The sequence below is a fragment of the Polyergus mexicanus genome, unplaced genomic scaffold, assembly GCF_030449975.1.
Source record: "Polyergus mexicanus isolate NDT 795.1 unplaced genomic scaffold, iyPolMexi1.0 SCAF_2, whole genome shotgun sequence".
In the NCBI taxonomy this organism is placed as follows: Eukaryota; Metazoa; Arthropoda; class Insecta; order Hymenoptera; family Formicidae; genus Polyergus; species Polyergus mexicanus.
The window spans coordinates 3423252-3439276 of record NW_027223322.1 but is presented as its reverse complement, the minus strand read 5'-3'; the positions used below and the strand labels follow the sequence as shown (position 1 = coordinate 3439276).

At 41.8% G+C, this 16025-nt stretch overlaps 2 protein-coding genes across 3 annotated transcripts in view; one reads left to right on the top strand and one right to left on the bottom strand.

Moving 5' to 3' along the window:
- Positions 1–6742, top strand: part of LOC138944374 (uncharacterized) — a 34640-nt gene extending 27898 nt beyond the window's left edge. For both annotated transcript variants that reach the window (XM_070315283.1, XM_070315274.1), the window contains exon 10: positions 1815–6742. In XM_070315283.1, the coding sequence (XP_070171384.1) occupies positions 1815–2319 (505 nt within the window). In that variant the 3' untranslated portion in view covers positions 2320–6742. The remainder of the gene's footprint in view (positions 1–1814) is intronic.
- LOC138944337 (uncharacterized) lies at positions 5380–15986 on the bottom strand. Its single transcript, XM_070315234.1, has 4 exons — positions 12480–15986; positions 9442–12021; positions 8240–9065; positions 5380–8118 (listed from the first exon to the last, which is right to left on the bottom strand). The coding sequence occupies exons 1-4, from the start codon at positions 13209–13211 to the stop codon at positions 6893–6895; spliced, it is 5364 nt and encodes a 1787-aa protein (XP_070171335.1). The 5' UTR covers positions 13212–15986; the 3' UTR covers positions 5380–6892.
- Between the last annotated feature and the right edge of the window lie 39 nt (positions 15987–16025).

Genomic DNA, 16025 nt, shown 5'->3' with positions numbered 1-16025 from the left:
AAGCAGTGGTATCAACGCAGAGTACTAAATTTCGGAACGTTGTTTGACATATATAGAAGGTTTTTATATATTTTAATTTCTTTAGCATGGCAGAGTTCGTACGATTAAGATCGGATGATTGTGTTGTACGGATGTGTTCTTTTTTACTTTTTTTTGTTTACTTTTAATGTCTAATCATTTTTTTCTTTTGTAATATTTTCATACGGATAACGTGTTTTCATACATATAATGCAAATAACCACTCGAGGCAATTCCTTGGAAAAGAACTGCGCTGGCTGACTGCGTAGAAACGTATTTTTTTAAATCGAAATTTTGCACAATTTTGTGTGTTACTCAAAGTCTCAGAAAAGATTGCAAAGAACTGCAATATGCTTTTAATAACTGTTTTTATCTCTATACAAAAACATTATTTATTATTAAAAAAAAAAAAAAAAAAAGAACATTTTATCTCTCGATATCTTTGAAACAATGTGATATAATTTAGGAGAAAATTAAAATTAAAAAAAAAACGTATAAAGTTTCTAATATTTATTTTAGCTATTCGATGACTCGTCTAAAAAAAAGAGATAATAGTACATGTATTGTAATCCACTCTGAGATTTTCGAATGCCGTCCGTTGTCGCGCATTGAAAGGAGTAGTTCAACTTTCGTAAGTTTTGTGCAACGCTTTGAAATTCACACAAGTGTGAGTGCGAGTTTAATTAGCATCCTCCGATCGTTCTCGACGGCACGGCCGATGAGAAGCTAACTGATTCAGCTGAGAGATAAATAATGAGAGCCAATGGCAGAGCGGCAATATGTCGTCTCGACTGCGAAGCAGTTCTCTAGACGAGGTCGGACGGGCTCACTTATGAAAATTGTGCAGTAGCAAAATAAGCCTCTCTCTTCCTTTCGTCATCTCGGAATCTACTACTTTATCGATATCCACCTTTGTGTTCACGCGACTGTGAGAAAAAAAGAATTTTTCTTTTAACGCACTTTACAATTGGTCGCGATATATTCCAAGTTCCACGTAACATAATACCGCTTTAGTGCGTCTCGTTAACAAAAATTGGCTGTCTTTAATCGATAAATCGACACACCGCGTATGAAAAAAGAAGGAGGTATCGCGCGAATTCTCATCGGATCCTCGATCTGCGGATGATCAACGATTTAATAGATGCTCCCCTCCTGATGGCATTTCGATTGAGTTTTATTATTTCGTTTCCACGTTGTATCTTACATATTATGCTTGTTACGTCTAAGGATCTCTTGAGCATGGCATTTGCGAGCGAGTGATCAATATCGAGCAATCCAAGCATCGCCAGGCGCACAAAGATCGTCGTTCACTCTGGCTGAGATCGAACAGAGAGACGCGCGAGACAATTTACTAAACTCGAAAAGCAAATTTGTGCGTCTGACTTTGCGGCGATGACATGAGTGATGGCATGTTTTTTCAGTTGGTAACAATTCTAGATGTATAACATATTTTTTCACGGACGTATTTCCAACGGTGAGGACTTTCTATTGAATATCGAGCAGAGACGTTTTGAAAGCCAAATTAAAATTACTTAAAAATTGTTTTATTGTTGCCTGATATTATAGTATCAGAAAGATTTGACAACTTTCCGTAAAAAATATCGCGTTTTCAATCTTGTTTCACATAATTGCTAAATATGAAGAAAAAAATTTGCAGCATACATTTGTCATGTTATCTAACGATAAGTAAATGATCTCACAGATGGAAATTGATTGTCCTGATATTGTTGACGTCATTAGCCTCCGAATTACCTATACGAGTGCGCACTAATTGATTCCCCGATCGTTATTTACAGACGTAAGAAGAAATGTATCAGATACATGGGGGAGGGAGGAGATGGCGACGGTGAAGCCGACGGCGAAGTCGAGGACGATCATTCGGAGGATAATCTGGGCAGCGTAGGTGAGGCGGGAACTCCTGAGGAAGATGAATCCCTCAGCAGTCCCGGGGGTCTGTCCGCGTTGTCTAGTCTGGCGAGTCCTTCGCTGGTCTTACCATCGCCCTCGAGTCTGTCCAGCCCGTGCCCGTGTCCTTTAACGCCTCCGGTGCCACCGCCGCCCTTGTCGAACACGAGCCAACCGTCGCACAATCAACCGACAACGACGGCGGCGGCAGCAGCGATGGCTGGAGTGACGACAGCGGCGACGCAACAACCAGTTCCACAACCCCATCGCAACCCCGTCGGCACGAATCCTCATGACATCAATAATCCGCTCAGCGTGAACCAGTTGACCGGACAGTGTATAAAGAGCGAGCCCGCGCCCTCGGGCCCCTCCAATCCGGCGATCAGCGTCACGTAGCCCCGGCCGGACCCACATGACCGAACTGTTGCTACATGCGGTGTCATCTACGGGGTCCGTCTACGTGTGCGCGCGATAAGAAAGCCGGATGACGAGGTGATGAGAGATCGGCGGTTAAGAGGAACTTCCCCATCGTCACGGGCAGGTTTTCATTTTTGTTTTAAGAGGGGAGTTTTCGTTTCACCGCCGATCTGATCGGGAGGGACCAGAGTTTTAGTATTTTCAGAAAAACACTTGAAGATAGTCCGAGGGATCGCTCAGAATAATAGTTGATCGTGCTTTAATTGTGAGAATTGAACGCGGTCTGCACGATCTAAGCAGCATCGTTAATGATCCAGATCGGGGCATAAAAAATCGTCGATCGCCGCCTCGTCATTGCGAATGATGGTGTTGCCTTCGGTCGTTTTCTCCTGGCATAGCCTCGCTCTTATACATTCGCCGAAGTACAGGTCATCCAGTGTCCGATATATACACAAAGTCGGGAATAAGAATCAAGACATTATATACAATATGTGTAACAAACGAATAAAAACAAATACGATACAGAAATACTCAGGACCAAGTATTTGGCTGTAGTCACCCGCTGGGTAAAAAGAAAAAAGTGTGAGCGAGATGCGTAAGCGAGAGAAAATATGTATGCGTGCGTGCGTGCGTGCGTACAAAGCTAGGGAAGAGCAAAAGGTGCACGTCTAGCTAATAATGTGACTGAAAGAAGGACTCGTTGGAGGTGCATGTGACGCAGCTTGTAGTCCTTGTTATGTTGTGATGCCAATGACTGAAAGGTCATGTTCCTGTGCCAGCTACTATACTCTAGAGAAGTAATTGTGTCGCGAACAAGTAGCCAAGAGCGAAGAGATGGAAGAGAGAGAGAGAGAGAGACGTAAAAAAAGAAAGAAAAAGAACAGAACGGAAGTCGCGTATGCGATGCGTTTTATTGTCATTTAATTATTCGACCTCATCTCTCACACATAGGTGTCGAAATACCTATCCTCTATGTATATGTAATTTGTTATTTTTTTAAAAGTCTATACACAGTGCGGTTGATTAGCGTGTAAGATATCCTTAATAATCCGAATCCCTGCTCACTTATTCGAATACTTTTTCCTCGAATATCTCTCTTTCTTCTACATATACACATCCTTTCTTTTCTTTATTATAATATTTTATTATTTGGAAGTGATGCAATGCGATTGGCATATGATTTTATATCATAAGTCTCTTTTGCGCATGAGTCTTTTTTACAAAATATAATAATGCTATTATTTATACGTATTAACATTGATAATACGTATAAAATAAAACATATTATATCTTTAATATCCTCTATTATTGCTATCATAATTGATTTAATATCGCTTAAGATGTTTACCCTTCGATTCTCTCGTGATTTTAGTCGTCAACGCGACAAACTTTCGACTGAACGAAGACAATAACCGCGATAAATAAAAAAAATATATAAGAAAAAAGAGAGAGAGAGAGAGAGAGAGAGAGAGAGAGAGAGAAGACAAAGGGTCGAGAAACGCGGGTACAATTTTTAATACAAGGATCGAGACGACTTCATTGAGTCGTTCGCGATTACTGTACAAAAAATGACGTGTTTTGGAATCCTACGATTATCTCGTAATTAATTTGTTTCTTTTTTGTATTTCTGTGTTTCTTTCTCTAGGAGAATAATTTCTGCTCATCCTTTCCTTATCTCACTCTTATGTGCTAACATGACATATAATAGCGACATATACGGTTAAAAAATTGGTTCAACTTAAGGATTAATGTCAATTTGTAATTTGTGCGTCGGAGAAATATATGTCTCTTTCAAATCGTTTTAGGAAGAAAATTTCTATTATTGGAACAATCACACGCATCTCTCGGCAATTACTGGATTTTAAGAAGAAAATTGTATGATTATACTCCTTCTGTTAAACAGAATTTATTCTATTTGAGTATTCTTTTTATTTTTTCTTTCTTGCCTTTATTTCACATTTTGCGAATGTTAGAATAATGCGCATTTTTGTCGTTACGCGCAAAATAATGTTACATTTTTATTCGCAACTATCGACAGTTTTTTTATGAATTAATATTTTATTATATATCTTGTTTACCGCGGTGTAACGTGCAAATGTGAACGAAAAGGCCTTTCTGACAATGGACGGTAAAATGAACAAATCAAGAATGCGAGTTATTGTTCTAAAAAAACTCTAACACACAAGCGAATGTTTTAAATGAAACAGAGGTTGTGAATTGTGCGATAAAAGATCGTCTATTTTATTCTTGCCCATTTTTCTATTGACCTTGCTAGTTTTTTAAATTTTTTAGTCTTTTATCGGTTTGTGTGATATTTGATAAATTCAATATTTTACGTCTAAATTTTGCAGATTCGATATTTTATTTTATATAGTGAAAAAGCAATAGAAGGCCTTTTTAAATATTTTTGCAATAGAGCTCATTCGCGCGCACGCTCGATAATATTCTCAAGAATCTTGAATCGCACAATTTCGAGAGGTCAAGTATATATATAAGCGCGACACATTGTTAGAGATTTGGTTCTGTTTCGTTGTGCGACATATTTCGGTGCAATTTTAATCTTCCTTTATTATATTACCGGCCAAAAGAGGTAAAGCGCAGCATAATGGGTCCTTTACAACAGTTGTTCTGCGAGCGTTTATTTCAGAGGGAGTGCAGTTTCTCTCTTGTACATAAAAAAAAAAAATATGTTTTATAAGATGCATTTGTTGCGACGCATGGGAAAGTGCAATGGAGATGCCAACGAGATAGTGTCGAGATCGCGCGTGTTTGTGCGCCACAAAACGGAAGCGTTGACGTTACGCGCGAATGTGTGCGGACGTCGGTGAAAATGTTTTCTTTTTCCTCTCTTCTTTCCCTTCCGCAATATGTTCTTCTTTTTTTTTCCTCTTCCTTCTCTTCTTTTTTTAACCGACTGAATCGCACGGTGTACGTCCGTGCACGGCGAAGATCGCGACTGTAGAAACGCGTCGCTGAATATAGCAGCAAAACTAAACGTGCCATAACAACACCATGCCAATATTAATGATAATACGCATATTGTTTTTTTTTTTTTATATTATGATCCATTCGACCTTGTTCTGTCAGTCGTAAAGCATCAGGCCCATCGATGCGAATATGTCCTTTCTTACCCTTGTCCTTTTCGTTCACCCTTTTAGCTTCATCCATCCTTTCTTTCACATCCTTTTTCACTTTCTTCGTTTATCGATCGAACTGGTTACATAGACTGAAAGCGGCATTTAATATGAATCTTCTTGCGAACGTAACGCAAGTCTCATTTTGATCTCCCTCATTAAAACGTTATCGCGTTGGAAACGACACGAAAAAACGGATTTACATATAATACATGAAGCTCTCAAACTTAACAAAGAAGTAAAGTAACTGTGGACTCTCGTGAGTACAAGAATGTTCGATCGAGAAACCAAAGTATCTATCTATTATCTATCTTCCTATCTATCTACCTACCTGCTTACTCCTCGAACAAGTACGGGACAAGGACGATCAGCGACGTCTCACGAGAGACGAATACGAGAGAAAAGGAAATGGCGGAGACTTATCACCACTACTGGTTGTACTGACAGACGTAGCCACTACTACAAGAAAACAAGACTCGCAAAGTCGTGCGATGTTTGAATATTGTATGCGACGGTGAGGAGGGTGACGCGAACAGTCTCTTCGATGGACTACCTTTGGAAATGAGGATTTGTGAAACTCTTCGGAGAAAATATGTCCGCTCGCGTCTCACCTGCCTCCCATTTCACTTTGCTAGAAACGAGACAACATCACGTAGGATTCGGCAGCGGACTACTCAGAGACGCAAAAGCGTCTTCGTGTTTTTTTCGAGGATGCGTATTAAAGGGAAGGAGAGGAGAGAGAGAGAGAGAGAGAGAGAGAGAGAGAGAGAGAGAGAGAGAGAGAGAGAGAGAGAGAGAGAGAGAGAGAGAGACGTATCTTCGGGACGCAGAGTAAATAATCTTTGGCGGGCAAACTCGCTCGATACGGCCTAAAGTCCGCTCGAGAGGAGATATCGAGATTCGCTCATAAAGTCCGCAAGGAAATGACACTCCCTTTCCAAGGTGATGGTGACGAGAGGACAATCAAGATCCGCTCGAACCGACCTGTCCCAATTCGGTGCTCGTGTCTCGCTTCAGAGGAGTGGTTGTACTATATTGTAAAGTATCAATCGACAGTTATCAGCTGCGTTGTACAGTGTTTTCTAAGTATCTAGGTTGATAGCGTGAGAAGAAAAAGGAACATTGTATTTACACTAATAAGTGATCTGTATCAAATTCATTCTCGTATAGTCTGTACTCCTACTCATGTAGATGCTAAAAGTGATTTGTGTCATAAAGAAAACCTATAAATAAAATTAGCACTTTGAGAACGTTGTTCGGCCGCGTGTACAAATTCTTTCCACCTTTTCCACTCATTCGTCTTTCGGCTGTAAAATATAAGGAAAGATTTTATTTCAGATCATAAGAATATTTTTTCACACGGATTAACGATTTTTGTATTGCGTATACCACACAAAAAAATCTGACTAGAAAACGAATTATTGTTCGCATTTGGATGGACAAATGTCTCGCGCATCCGAAAAGAAATGCAGGCTCAACACATTGATTGCATTTAGAGTGTACACATTTGGCCGTTTAAGATTGCAGTTGGCCACAAAAATCCCGGCCATTTTTGCGACACTGCTGCATCTAAACACGCAGGCGGCCCCGTCGTAGGCGAATCTGCCCCGATCGTTTCTCGCGCACGGGTCGAACATATAGAATTTACCATAGTGCTGCATAACGGCTACCGCCAAATTGGTCGTGTGCAGTATCCCGGCGCAATTCGTGCGAAAAAACATGGCGAGCGCCTCAGACAGATCGAAGGTATGGAGTATCCCCGCGGCGGTATGATTGTGAACGTGGATGGTGGCCCGGAGATCGCCAACGATGAACACCGTGAGCAGTTCGCTGGGTGAGAGATTCCTGGCGTTCACGCGAGCACAACGTGCGCTGTCCGAGTACAGTGAATCGCCGTATTTAAGCACGGCGTCGATCAGCTCGGGTGTCCATGTAGACGGCACATGTAGCAGTCCGACTATAATGGCGATCGCCGCGATCGCCGTGCTCTGGTGACCTCTGTTCCTCAGGCCGAAAACGCGATGACACATGTGCAGGCTGCCGCATAGAACATCGAGCTCCTCCTCCACGACGGTATACTGGTTTAGTGGCTTCACATCCAACGAGGCGATCTTCTTCGCGGAAATAATCGGCGCGAGTGATGCACTATGATCGAAATGAAACCGGAAACCAGCTGGACACGGCAAGGGTTTTATCACAGCAGTCTTTACAATCACCCGACAGATTTCAAAAGTCCCATATCTCTCGTGCGGATCGATGCTTGCGAAGATTGCATCGTACAAAGGTTCTATGCAGGCGAACCACATCGTGCATGAAGTTCCATGAGGATCTGGCAGACCTTGGTCGCTTCTCGCTTTAGGATTGTACATAAAATAGACACCCAAATCCTTCCAAATAGCGAGCATACCGCGATCAATTGCTAGAATGCCGGCACGGTTATTCTGGAAGAATTCTTGTAGACCTTTCTCAAGTAAAATCGGAGGCGGAGGTGGCAGTCGTCCTCGTCGAATTTCCCTCTTGTCTCTGTCGTTCTTTGTTTTGTCTTCTCGTCCTTTCTTCTTTTCCTCTTCTGTATCGAGAGGCGCGATTGCCACTAGACCGTTCACAGTGTCGGACTCGATGTCAGCAGTCAACACATTGACACCTTGGGAAAAATATAAGAACGAAATTTTTCACGTCAACTGCTATCAGGAATAAAAACTTAAAAAAATGCTATCCAACTATCGATCAATATTTTCAATAATCATGAAAATAAAAAGACCCACCGACATAGAATACTCTGATAATATCCGTCGGTCTCAATCTCGATTTGGTTGGTCTTGCCTTCCTCGACTCCCGATGAACGGCACTTCCGATCGCTAAAATCTCGTCCATAGTTTTCTTCGTCCAGGTAACGGGGCTCTTCACGATCGACATGCCAAGCGCGACGACGCAATTCGCCGCTGTTTGTCGGTTGCGCAAAATTTCAGGGAAGATCTCGTCACCCTGATGGTAGTTACCGCGCAAAATCGCCCGCGCCTCGCCCGGCAATTTTTTGTAAGCATTTAAGGGCGGCAAATTTGCCGGTCGAATCGCCGGACTGGGATCGAATCTCCAAGGCTTATCCCGGTCCAGCACGTCGATCGCGGTGATCTGATAGTCGTCCGCCGTCCCCAGGTGACGCAAAACATATTCTACGAGGAGACTCGCGTCTCTGAATCTAAACACTCGCGGTACCGTCGTCGCGGTCTCGTCTGCAACGATGGACCAGTCGGGTATCAAAGCATAGTATGCATCGTCGGTCTTCCATATGGCGATATTTCGATTTCCCGGCGTGATCAGCGCGCCCGCATTGTACTTGTCGAAGAAGCTGTCGATACCGGTCCGCAGATCGTGAATCTTGGGCGGTCTCCCGATAAAATTGCCTGCTTGAACGCAATCCTTGATCGTTAGAGCGATGCGTCGACTGGATAAGAAGAATTCGCTGATAATCTCGTTCACCAGAGGTACCGAACCAATGCCCAGTCGTTCGACGCATTTCGAGTGCAGTTTGTCACCGGTGACGATAACTTCGTCAAGAACGGACGGCGTCCAGTATTTCGGTTGATAGACCTTAATTTATTTTTCACATATATTTTTTTACGTAATCTAATCTTCTCAATCAATTAACACACAAAATGATTGTGATAAATTATGAAAAATTTATCATTAGTTACACAGTTCAATAAAAAAATTCAAGGTAAAGAATAACACAGTTCGACAAAAAAATTTTTTTTTTTTTTTTTTTTTTTTTTTATTGCGAATGATAAAGCAATTTGGAATCGTATTCAAAAACTACGGGGAATAATTATTTTTCTTTCTTGTATGTTTTTTTGTTGAACTGTGAATCATTCTTTATAGTTTTTATTCGATTTATCTTTAGAAATACTTTATCACATCACAATTTTGGTAAATTCGAAAAAAAGAGATTAAGTATGTATAAAGAAACCTTGGAGAAGACGATGGCTATCGCGGCAATGGCTGCGCTCTGCTTGCCGCGATTTGCCTCGTCGAACCTCTCGTCTGTCATGGCGATGTTACCGTCGATGCTCCAAACACCGTCGGCGAGTTTGGGAAAATGGTGCCACAGATCCTCTCCGGAGGTGGTTTTTTTGACTCGTCGTGCTTCGGCCACTCGCGTTTCGTACGCATTCTCGACCGTGATGGCATCGATGACAAAATCGTCGCCCTGTTGCGCGACCTCCCGTAGAACGCCGGCTAACGAGGGGATATCAATGAACCACATCACCGCCGCGGCTCCATCCTTATTTCCAGGTTCACCGCGAGTGTTCCTGCCTCTAGGGTCCATTGTGAAAAACACATTGCCCTCCCTCCAGATCGGCATCATGACGTTACCCTGACGAAACACTCCCATCATGTTTCCTTCGAAGAACTGCTCCAGTAGCGTCGACATATCCGCCGTTTTTCCAGTGATAGACTCTTCCTCAAGATTAATCGATATTCGATTGACACCTATGGTGAAGTCTTCCGCAATCTCCGATGGGAGAAGATAATTCCTGGGCGATTCCTCCTCAGCCTCCGCTTCGGGCAGATTTGCTAGGTTTTCGACGGTGAGTTTGTCGCCGATTCTCAGGATGTCGTCCACGAGTTCGCGATACCATAGATGAGGATTGTAGAGTTTGGTCATGGCCAAAGTCGTCAAAGAGTTGGCAGCCTCCTGTTTGTCCCTCGTTTGCCGTTTGAAGACTGTCTCATTTCCTTGCGCGATGGTGCCCAAAAGGAGAGTACCGGTATCACCCAGACTAGAGTAATTATTCAGATTCGGCATGATCGGTATCTGTTTATCCGCCTCAATCTCTTCGTCCGTCATTGACATGCCGATAGCGATATTCTTTAGTTCGTGTATCGCGAAATCGTTATGTTTAGGATCCCGTCCGGCATTCTTCTCGATGAAATTCGCCAATGTCGAAAGATCCGATGTACGTACCACGCAGGCAGAATTCTCTTCGTCTGTTTCCGCCGATAATTGACCCAGTTTATCCCGAGGATTCGGATCGAAGTAGTAGTAGAACGTTTCCTTCTCTTTGTCTTTGCCTTTCACTTCTTCCTCGACCTTCCACACCGCCACCGAGAATCTTTTCGCTTCGACTATTCCATACTGCTTGTTCTCGAAGAACCGACGTAGTCCTTTCTCCAAATTAAGTAGCTCAGAGTCATCCGACGCCAATAGATCGCCGACGATCGCCGTGTCCTCCATATCAATGATCACTTTTCGATTCTTGAAGTACAAGTTTTTTTTCAAATCTTGAACAAGAAACGGTTTTTCCCCGGTTTCCTCTTCCGTTTCGGCAGGCTTGCACCAGTTGTAATAAGCGTCACCCTCTCTTACCGCTTCGTCAACAGTCTCGCTACTCCATCTCGCCGGCGGCGTCTCCCACGCGCTCACCAGAGCCACCACCGGTATGGCAAGACCCTGAAGCCCCTGATTCTCCTCCTCAAACGACTCGTCCATGTTGGAAATTCCGCCGCGCAACACCCACGTTTTACCTGCCTCACCGGGCTGAAAATCGTTCCAAGGTCGAGTGCCGACCACGTCGTCTGCGATCGCGACATGTCTGATTGTGAACCGGTCGTTTTTCCTTGCCGGGTCGATGTTCTTCAAAAACAGAGCGATTAACGAGTCGATGTCGGAAAATCGAATCACGCAACAATTTCCTACGTCTTTCATATCCTTCGATGCAGTTTCCACCTTTCTTTCTCTCTCCGTGACCTTGGTAGCATTCTCTTTCGCGATTCTGACACCAGCGATATCGCAGGATCGAGGGTCGAACAGATAGTAACAGTCGTCCTGGCTCCAGATTGCTACCGTCATGGATGTTGTCTCAATTACGCCTTCTTCGTTTACCAGAAAAAACTCTTCCAACGCTTGCTTCAGGTTTAACACTGACGGCATCTTGGAACTGAGCGTGCCGGTCACAGTGATCAGATCCACGTCTATCACCAATTTACGATCATCCACTTGGAGCTTCGCGTCATTCAGATCAGCAGCTGTCATCGTTTTTATCGTTGGCTTGTTGAACTTGACGCTAGCATAGAGCGAATCACCGAGTTTCAGAATCTCATCCAGCTTCGACCTCATCCATGTCTTCACTGGGTGAACCTTCTTCATGGCTATAGCCACCACACAGTTGGCCACGTTTTGATCGCCTTTGCCCTTGTAAATCTCGCTGCCTTCGTGAGTAAAACCGTGAAGAATCGCCGTTTTGCCACGTAACTCTTTGAACGTGGACGGCACGTTGACGCGCATATCATCGTAGGAATAGCCGGTATCGAAATCATTCCGACTCACCAACGGCTCCGTGGCGAAGCGACGATCAATGCTGTAATTCGAGATGGCGATCGATAGCGGCTCCCTGCGTATTCTCGCGGGTGTGCGCGACTTGTCATCCTTGGGTATCGGCTTGGTGCAGTCAGTCTTGTGCTCATCCGGTAGATCGATAGACCGCAACATGCTCTTCCGGATTATCGACAGACTATCGGGTAAACGATCGATGAAACCGCGACCGACCTGTGTTTTTCCTCAATATTTTATTCGAACTTTTTTTGTATAATTTCTTATTCTTTATTCTTACACAAAAGAGAGAATATATAGGATGTTTCAAAAGGTCCAAACATTTTTTTTAATTGCAAATTTTCTAATCAATTTTAAGTTGATTTTTTCTTCCCAACAAAAATATCGAGGGAAGTCATCATAATCTTCTATTAAAGTAAAGTCTATCTGAAATTAACTGAAGAGCGAAGTTTTGTTAACTTTTTAATTTCACAAAATATAGTTTACGAAAAGCTCTTCTTTTTCAATCACTTGTAATTCGGAAAATATGAACATACAACATTTTTGTTAAAGAAAAATAATTTCCACAAATTGTCCAAAGAATTTGCTATTAAAGAAATATTAAGAAATTTTTTCAAGACAGCCTATATATTAGCCTCAAAACCAAACAACTAAACAACTGCTGTTGTCGTTACCTCTGTAACGCGCAGCACGGTGACTTTGTCGATGCAGTATCGAGAGTCGTAGCGCTGGTCCAGATTCTTCAACAGATGATCATGCAGATCGTTGACGCATTTGAACCTCATCAAACAGGCCATACCGCCGGGGCGACGCAGACCGGTCTCGTCACACGATGCTGGGTCGTAATACAGAATACTTTTGGCATCAGGAGATTGTCGCCAGACAGCGACGGAAGTACCCTGCGCAGTGATCACTCCAGAATCATTGTCCCTTAAAAACTTGTGCAGACCCTGGGCGAGATCGGTGCAGCCGATAGACCCGCTCAAAAGATTGCCGTGGATACCGTTGTCTTCGATGTCGACCAGGATCTTGCAGAAATCAATGTAGAACTCGTTGTGCACGCGATCGGTCCTCATGTACTCGTCATCCATCAACCGCGTCCTTGCGGCGCTCGCGCGGAATAGCCTGTCACCGTGCTCGAGCACTTGGTCCACGTGATCCCTTGTCCATTCCTTTGGCTCGAATAGACGTCCGTAAGCGATGGCCACCACCGAGCACGGTGCCGCTTGCCTTCCGCGACTTCTGTATTTGAATCGAAGATCGCTCATCGCGCGGGAACCTCGAAGGATAAACGAACGTGACGTAAGAACCCGAAAGCGATGCCACCGTTTTCCGAAATCATAGCGAGACGAGAGCTTCCCTTTTCCTTCGGTTTGACTTATGTCATCCTCGGCGATGTTCTCCATTACCTTTTAACTTCGTCCAAGATTTACCTCTCTTGATATCTCACGGTCTTCATACATTATTGTAACTAATCCGAAGACACATAATATTTCTTGCCCGTAAAAATAGATGGAGAAGTTAGTTAGCGAGAGATTTATTAAATTTATATCTTGTGGGATTGCTTCACACACTTGCAGATTTACGAGGATGATCGAAATGTGGCTTGTGCAGGAGAGAAAGGACGGCTGTCAAAAGAAATATTAATTTAACAGCCCAAAACAAAAGGTATCGATCGGGTGTCCTGAAAAAAAAAAAGCATGTATATAGCTCCTGCGATACTTTATATTTTCCGAAGAGTTGTGTCATATTCGAGACACAAGATGCAGAAAAAAATTTACGTTCTTAAGGGAAAGAGGAATGTACAGGAGCGATCATAATATAAAGTATACCTAAAACTTTATTACATCAACATATGAAAAACGTAATAAATATTATAAATACACAAGTATGTATAAAGTAAAGCCGAATACAATCTGCTCTTTATTGTAATAATATCAACGTTTCCTTAGCTGAGAGTAGCCATAAAGACTTATGTACAATATAACGGTAACGGAAATCAATTTTTGCAGTTTTGATCATTTCCTCGAAAAATTTAATACAAGCGGAGCCGACAATTATGTTCCACGAATAATCGAAAAATGCTGTAATCTGGCGTTGTAACGGTAATAAAATTTTTTTTATTAGCTTCCACGCGCGATGATAAAAGCTATTACCTTTTATTTACAACGCATATATTTTTCTTTATGTATATATGTATATATATATATATATATATATATGTGTGTGTGTGTGTGTGTGTGTGTGTGTTCCAATCAGATTATTATAACAAGTTACCACAAAATATCTACACGTAAAAATATAGATATATATGCATGTATATACATATAAACACGCATACGCATATCCGTCCGCGCGTGCGTATATGTGTGTCACGGCTGTAGTATAATTATAAACTATATACATATATATACATACATATATATATATATACATATATACTTATATATACTACATATATATACTATATATATAGTTGTTATTCTTATATAATAAACATCAACGTAAAATCCTTCAGTTAACAGTTTTTCCTTATCATGTGTGCGTGTAAATATATCATTCTTTTATAATATATTTTAGATTCGTATACGTATATACGCATTGAGAATATCCTTTGACTCGCATTTTTTCTTTCTTTTTTATGCAAGTATCCATCCGACAGATCTAAAATATCATTCTTCTCGTAAACATTGGGCCGATCTAAGCTCTACACATCGAGGTTTCTTCGTCACACGTGAAACGTAAATCTGCCCCAATTAACGGGCGACGATTAGCACTACGAATATGCGTTACATGCGTATATATCTATCTATTTATATAGATAAAGGCACGCAACACATATTCATCTGTGTGAAATATATATAGATCTATAATATTTGAATATATATATGTTTTTTCCGGATCCGCTTAAAGTATCCATTCATGCGCGATTAGCGCGCACTATTAATTACAAGTGCAAATCGACACAAGTACGCTTATATACATTATATGCACACATTTCAAAAATATATCCCTAAAATATCGGCATTATTATTCGCGTCGAAACTGCTACTGCTGCTGCTGCTGCTGCGCGAATGCCCCAGCTAAAGAGTCTTACCTCACGAGAGAGAACCACATTGATTTTATAAAATATATATTCAACAATTACACGCATCTATAATTTTAATGTTAAGAAGAAACATCAGGTGGCCGCAAAGGACACGCAAACGCTTGAAATTGCGGATCCGCGGTCGGGCTACTATGTTAATTAAGACCGCGAGATCACACGACGATAATCTCCGTTCTCTTCCTTTTGTTTTACTTATCATCACAGACGGAAAAGAGAGTTAATATTATACGCTACCAACAGCATTATCGCATTTTTCTCCCTTATCATTTTTCTACCATTTTACTAATTTTTCGCACGGAATCATCGAAAGTATTCAAGCGCAGTCGGGAAGTAATTAAAAGGTGATTACGGATCGACTCTATAGAATTTTAACATATCTTCGAACTTTGTATTGAAAAATGTAGATTCGCTTATAAATTTCGGCGGAGAAAACAGCGCCATCATAAGAACTTTTATTATTCATTCAAAAATTATATTTAAGAAGAATTCAACGAAGAATGATGATGAATTGCAAGAGTGCGTTCCAAATCAATAAAGAATTCATCAATACGCGAACAGAATAATAGACATGCTCTTAATTTAAATTATGATCAAACATTGTCCAGCACTTTTACAACATACGCGCGCGCACACACACACGCACACATATATACTCACACAACTTTCATCGGACGCTAGGAAAACGAACAGCCACACGAATCGTTACCGTTTTACTTGTACATCATTAATTGAGATTCACAATATCTTTGTGCTTCTCTTCAAGCGTTTCAAGAATCGCGAGCATTCTCACCGACGTCACATTAAATTATAGCAAACAAATATCATTCATACAAGTGAAAAAGCGGGGCAAGAGGCGCAAGGAATATCGCGTTAAAATAATGAGACACGAAAAGAACGAGGGAAGAATGAATCGTGCGAAAAATCGATCATGTACATCAATGCCTCTCTACATAAGATTGCCCATTATCTTTCGCACGATTCGCGTGTTGCATCGTCTCCGTATATGTATGTATATATATATATATATATATATATATGTGTGTGTGTGTGTGTGTGTGTGTGTGTGTGTGTGTGTGTGTGTGTGTGACAACATTCGGTGTATATGCATGAG

Bases quoted from the DNA above. Each gene is read 5' to 3' on its own strand.
- LOC138944337 (XM_070315234.1), bottom strand. From the start codon at position 13,211: ATGGAGAACATCGCCGAGGATGACATAAGTCAAACCGAAGGAAAAGGG. The intron at 12,022-12,479 runs GTAACGACAACA...GGAAAAACACAG, and splicing joins CCGTGCTGCGCGTTACAGAG to GTCGGTCGCGGTTTCATCGA. The intron at 8,119-8,239 runs GTGGGTCTTTTT...ATTTTTCCCAAG, and splicing joins TATCAGAGTATTCTATGTCG to GTGTCAATGTGTTGACTGCT.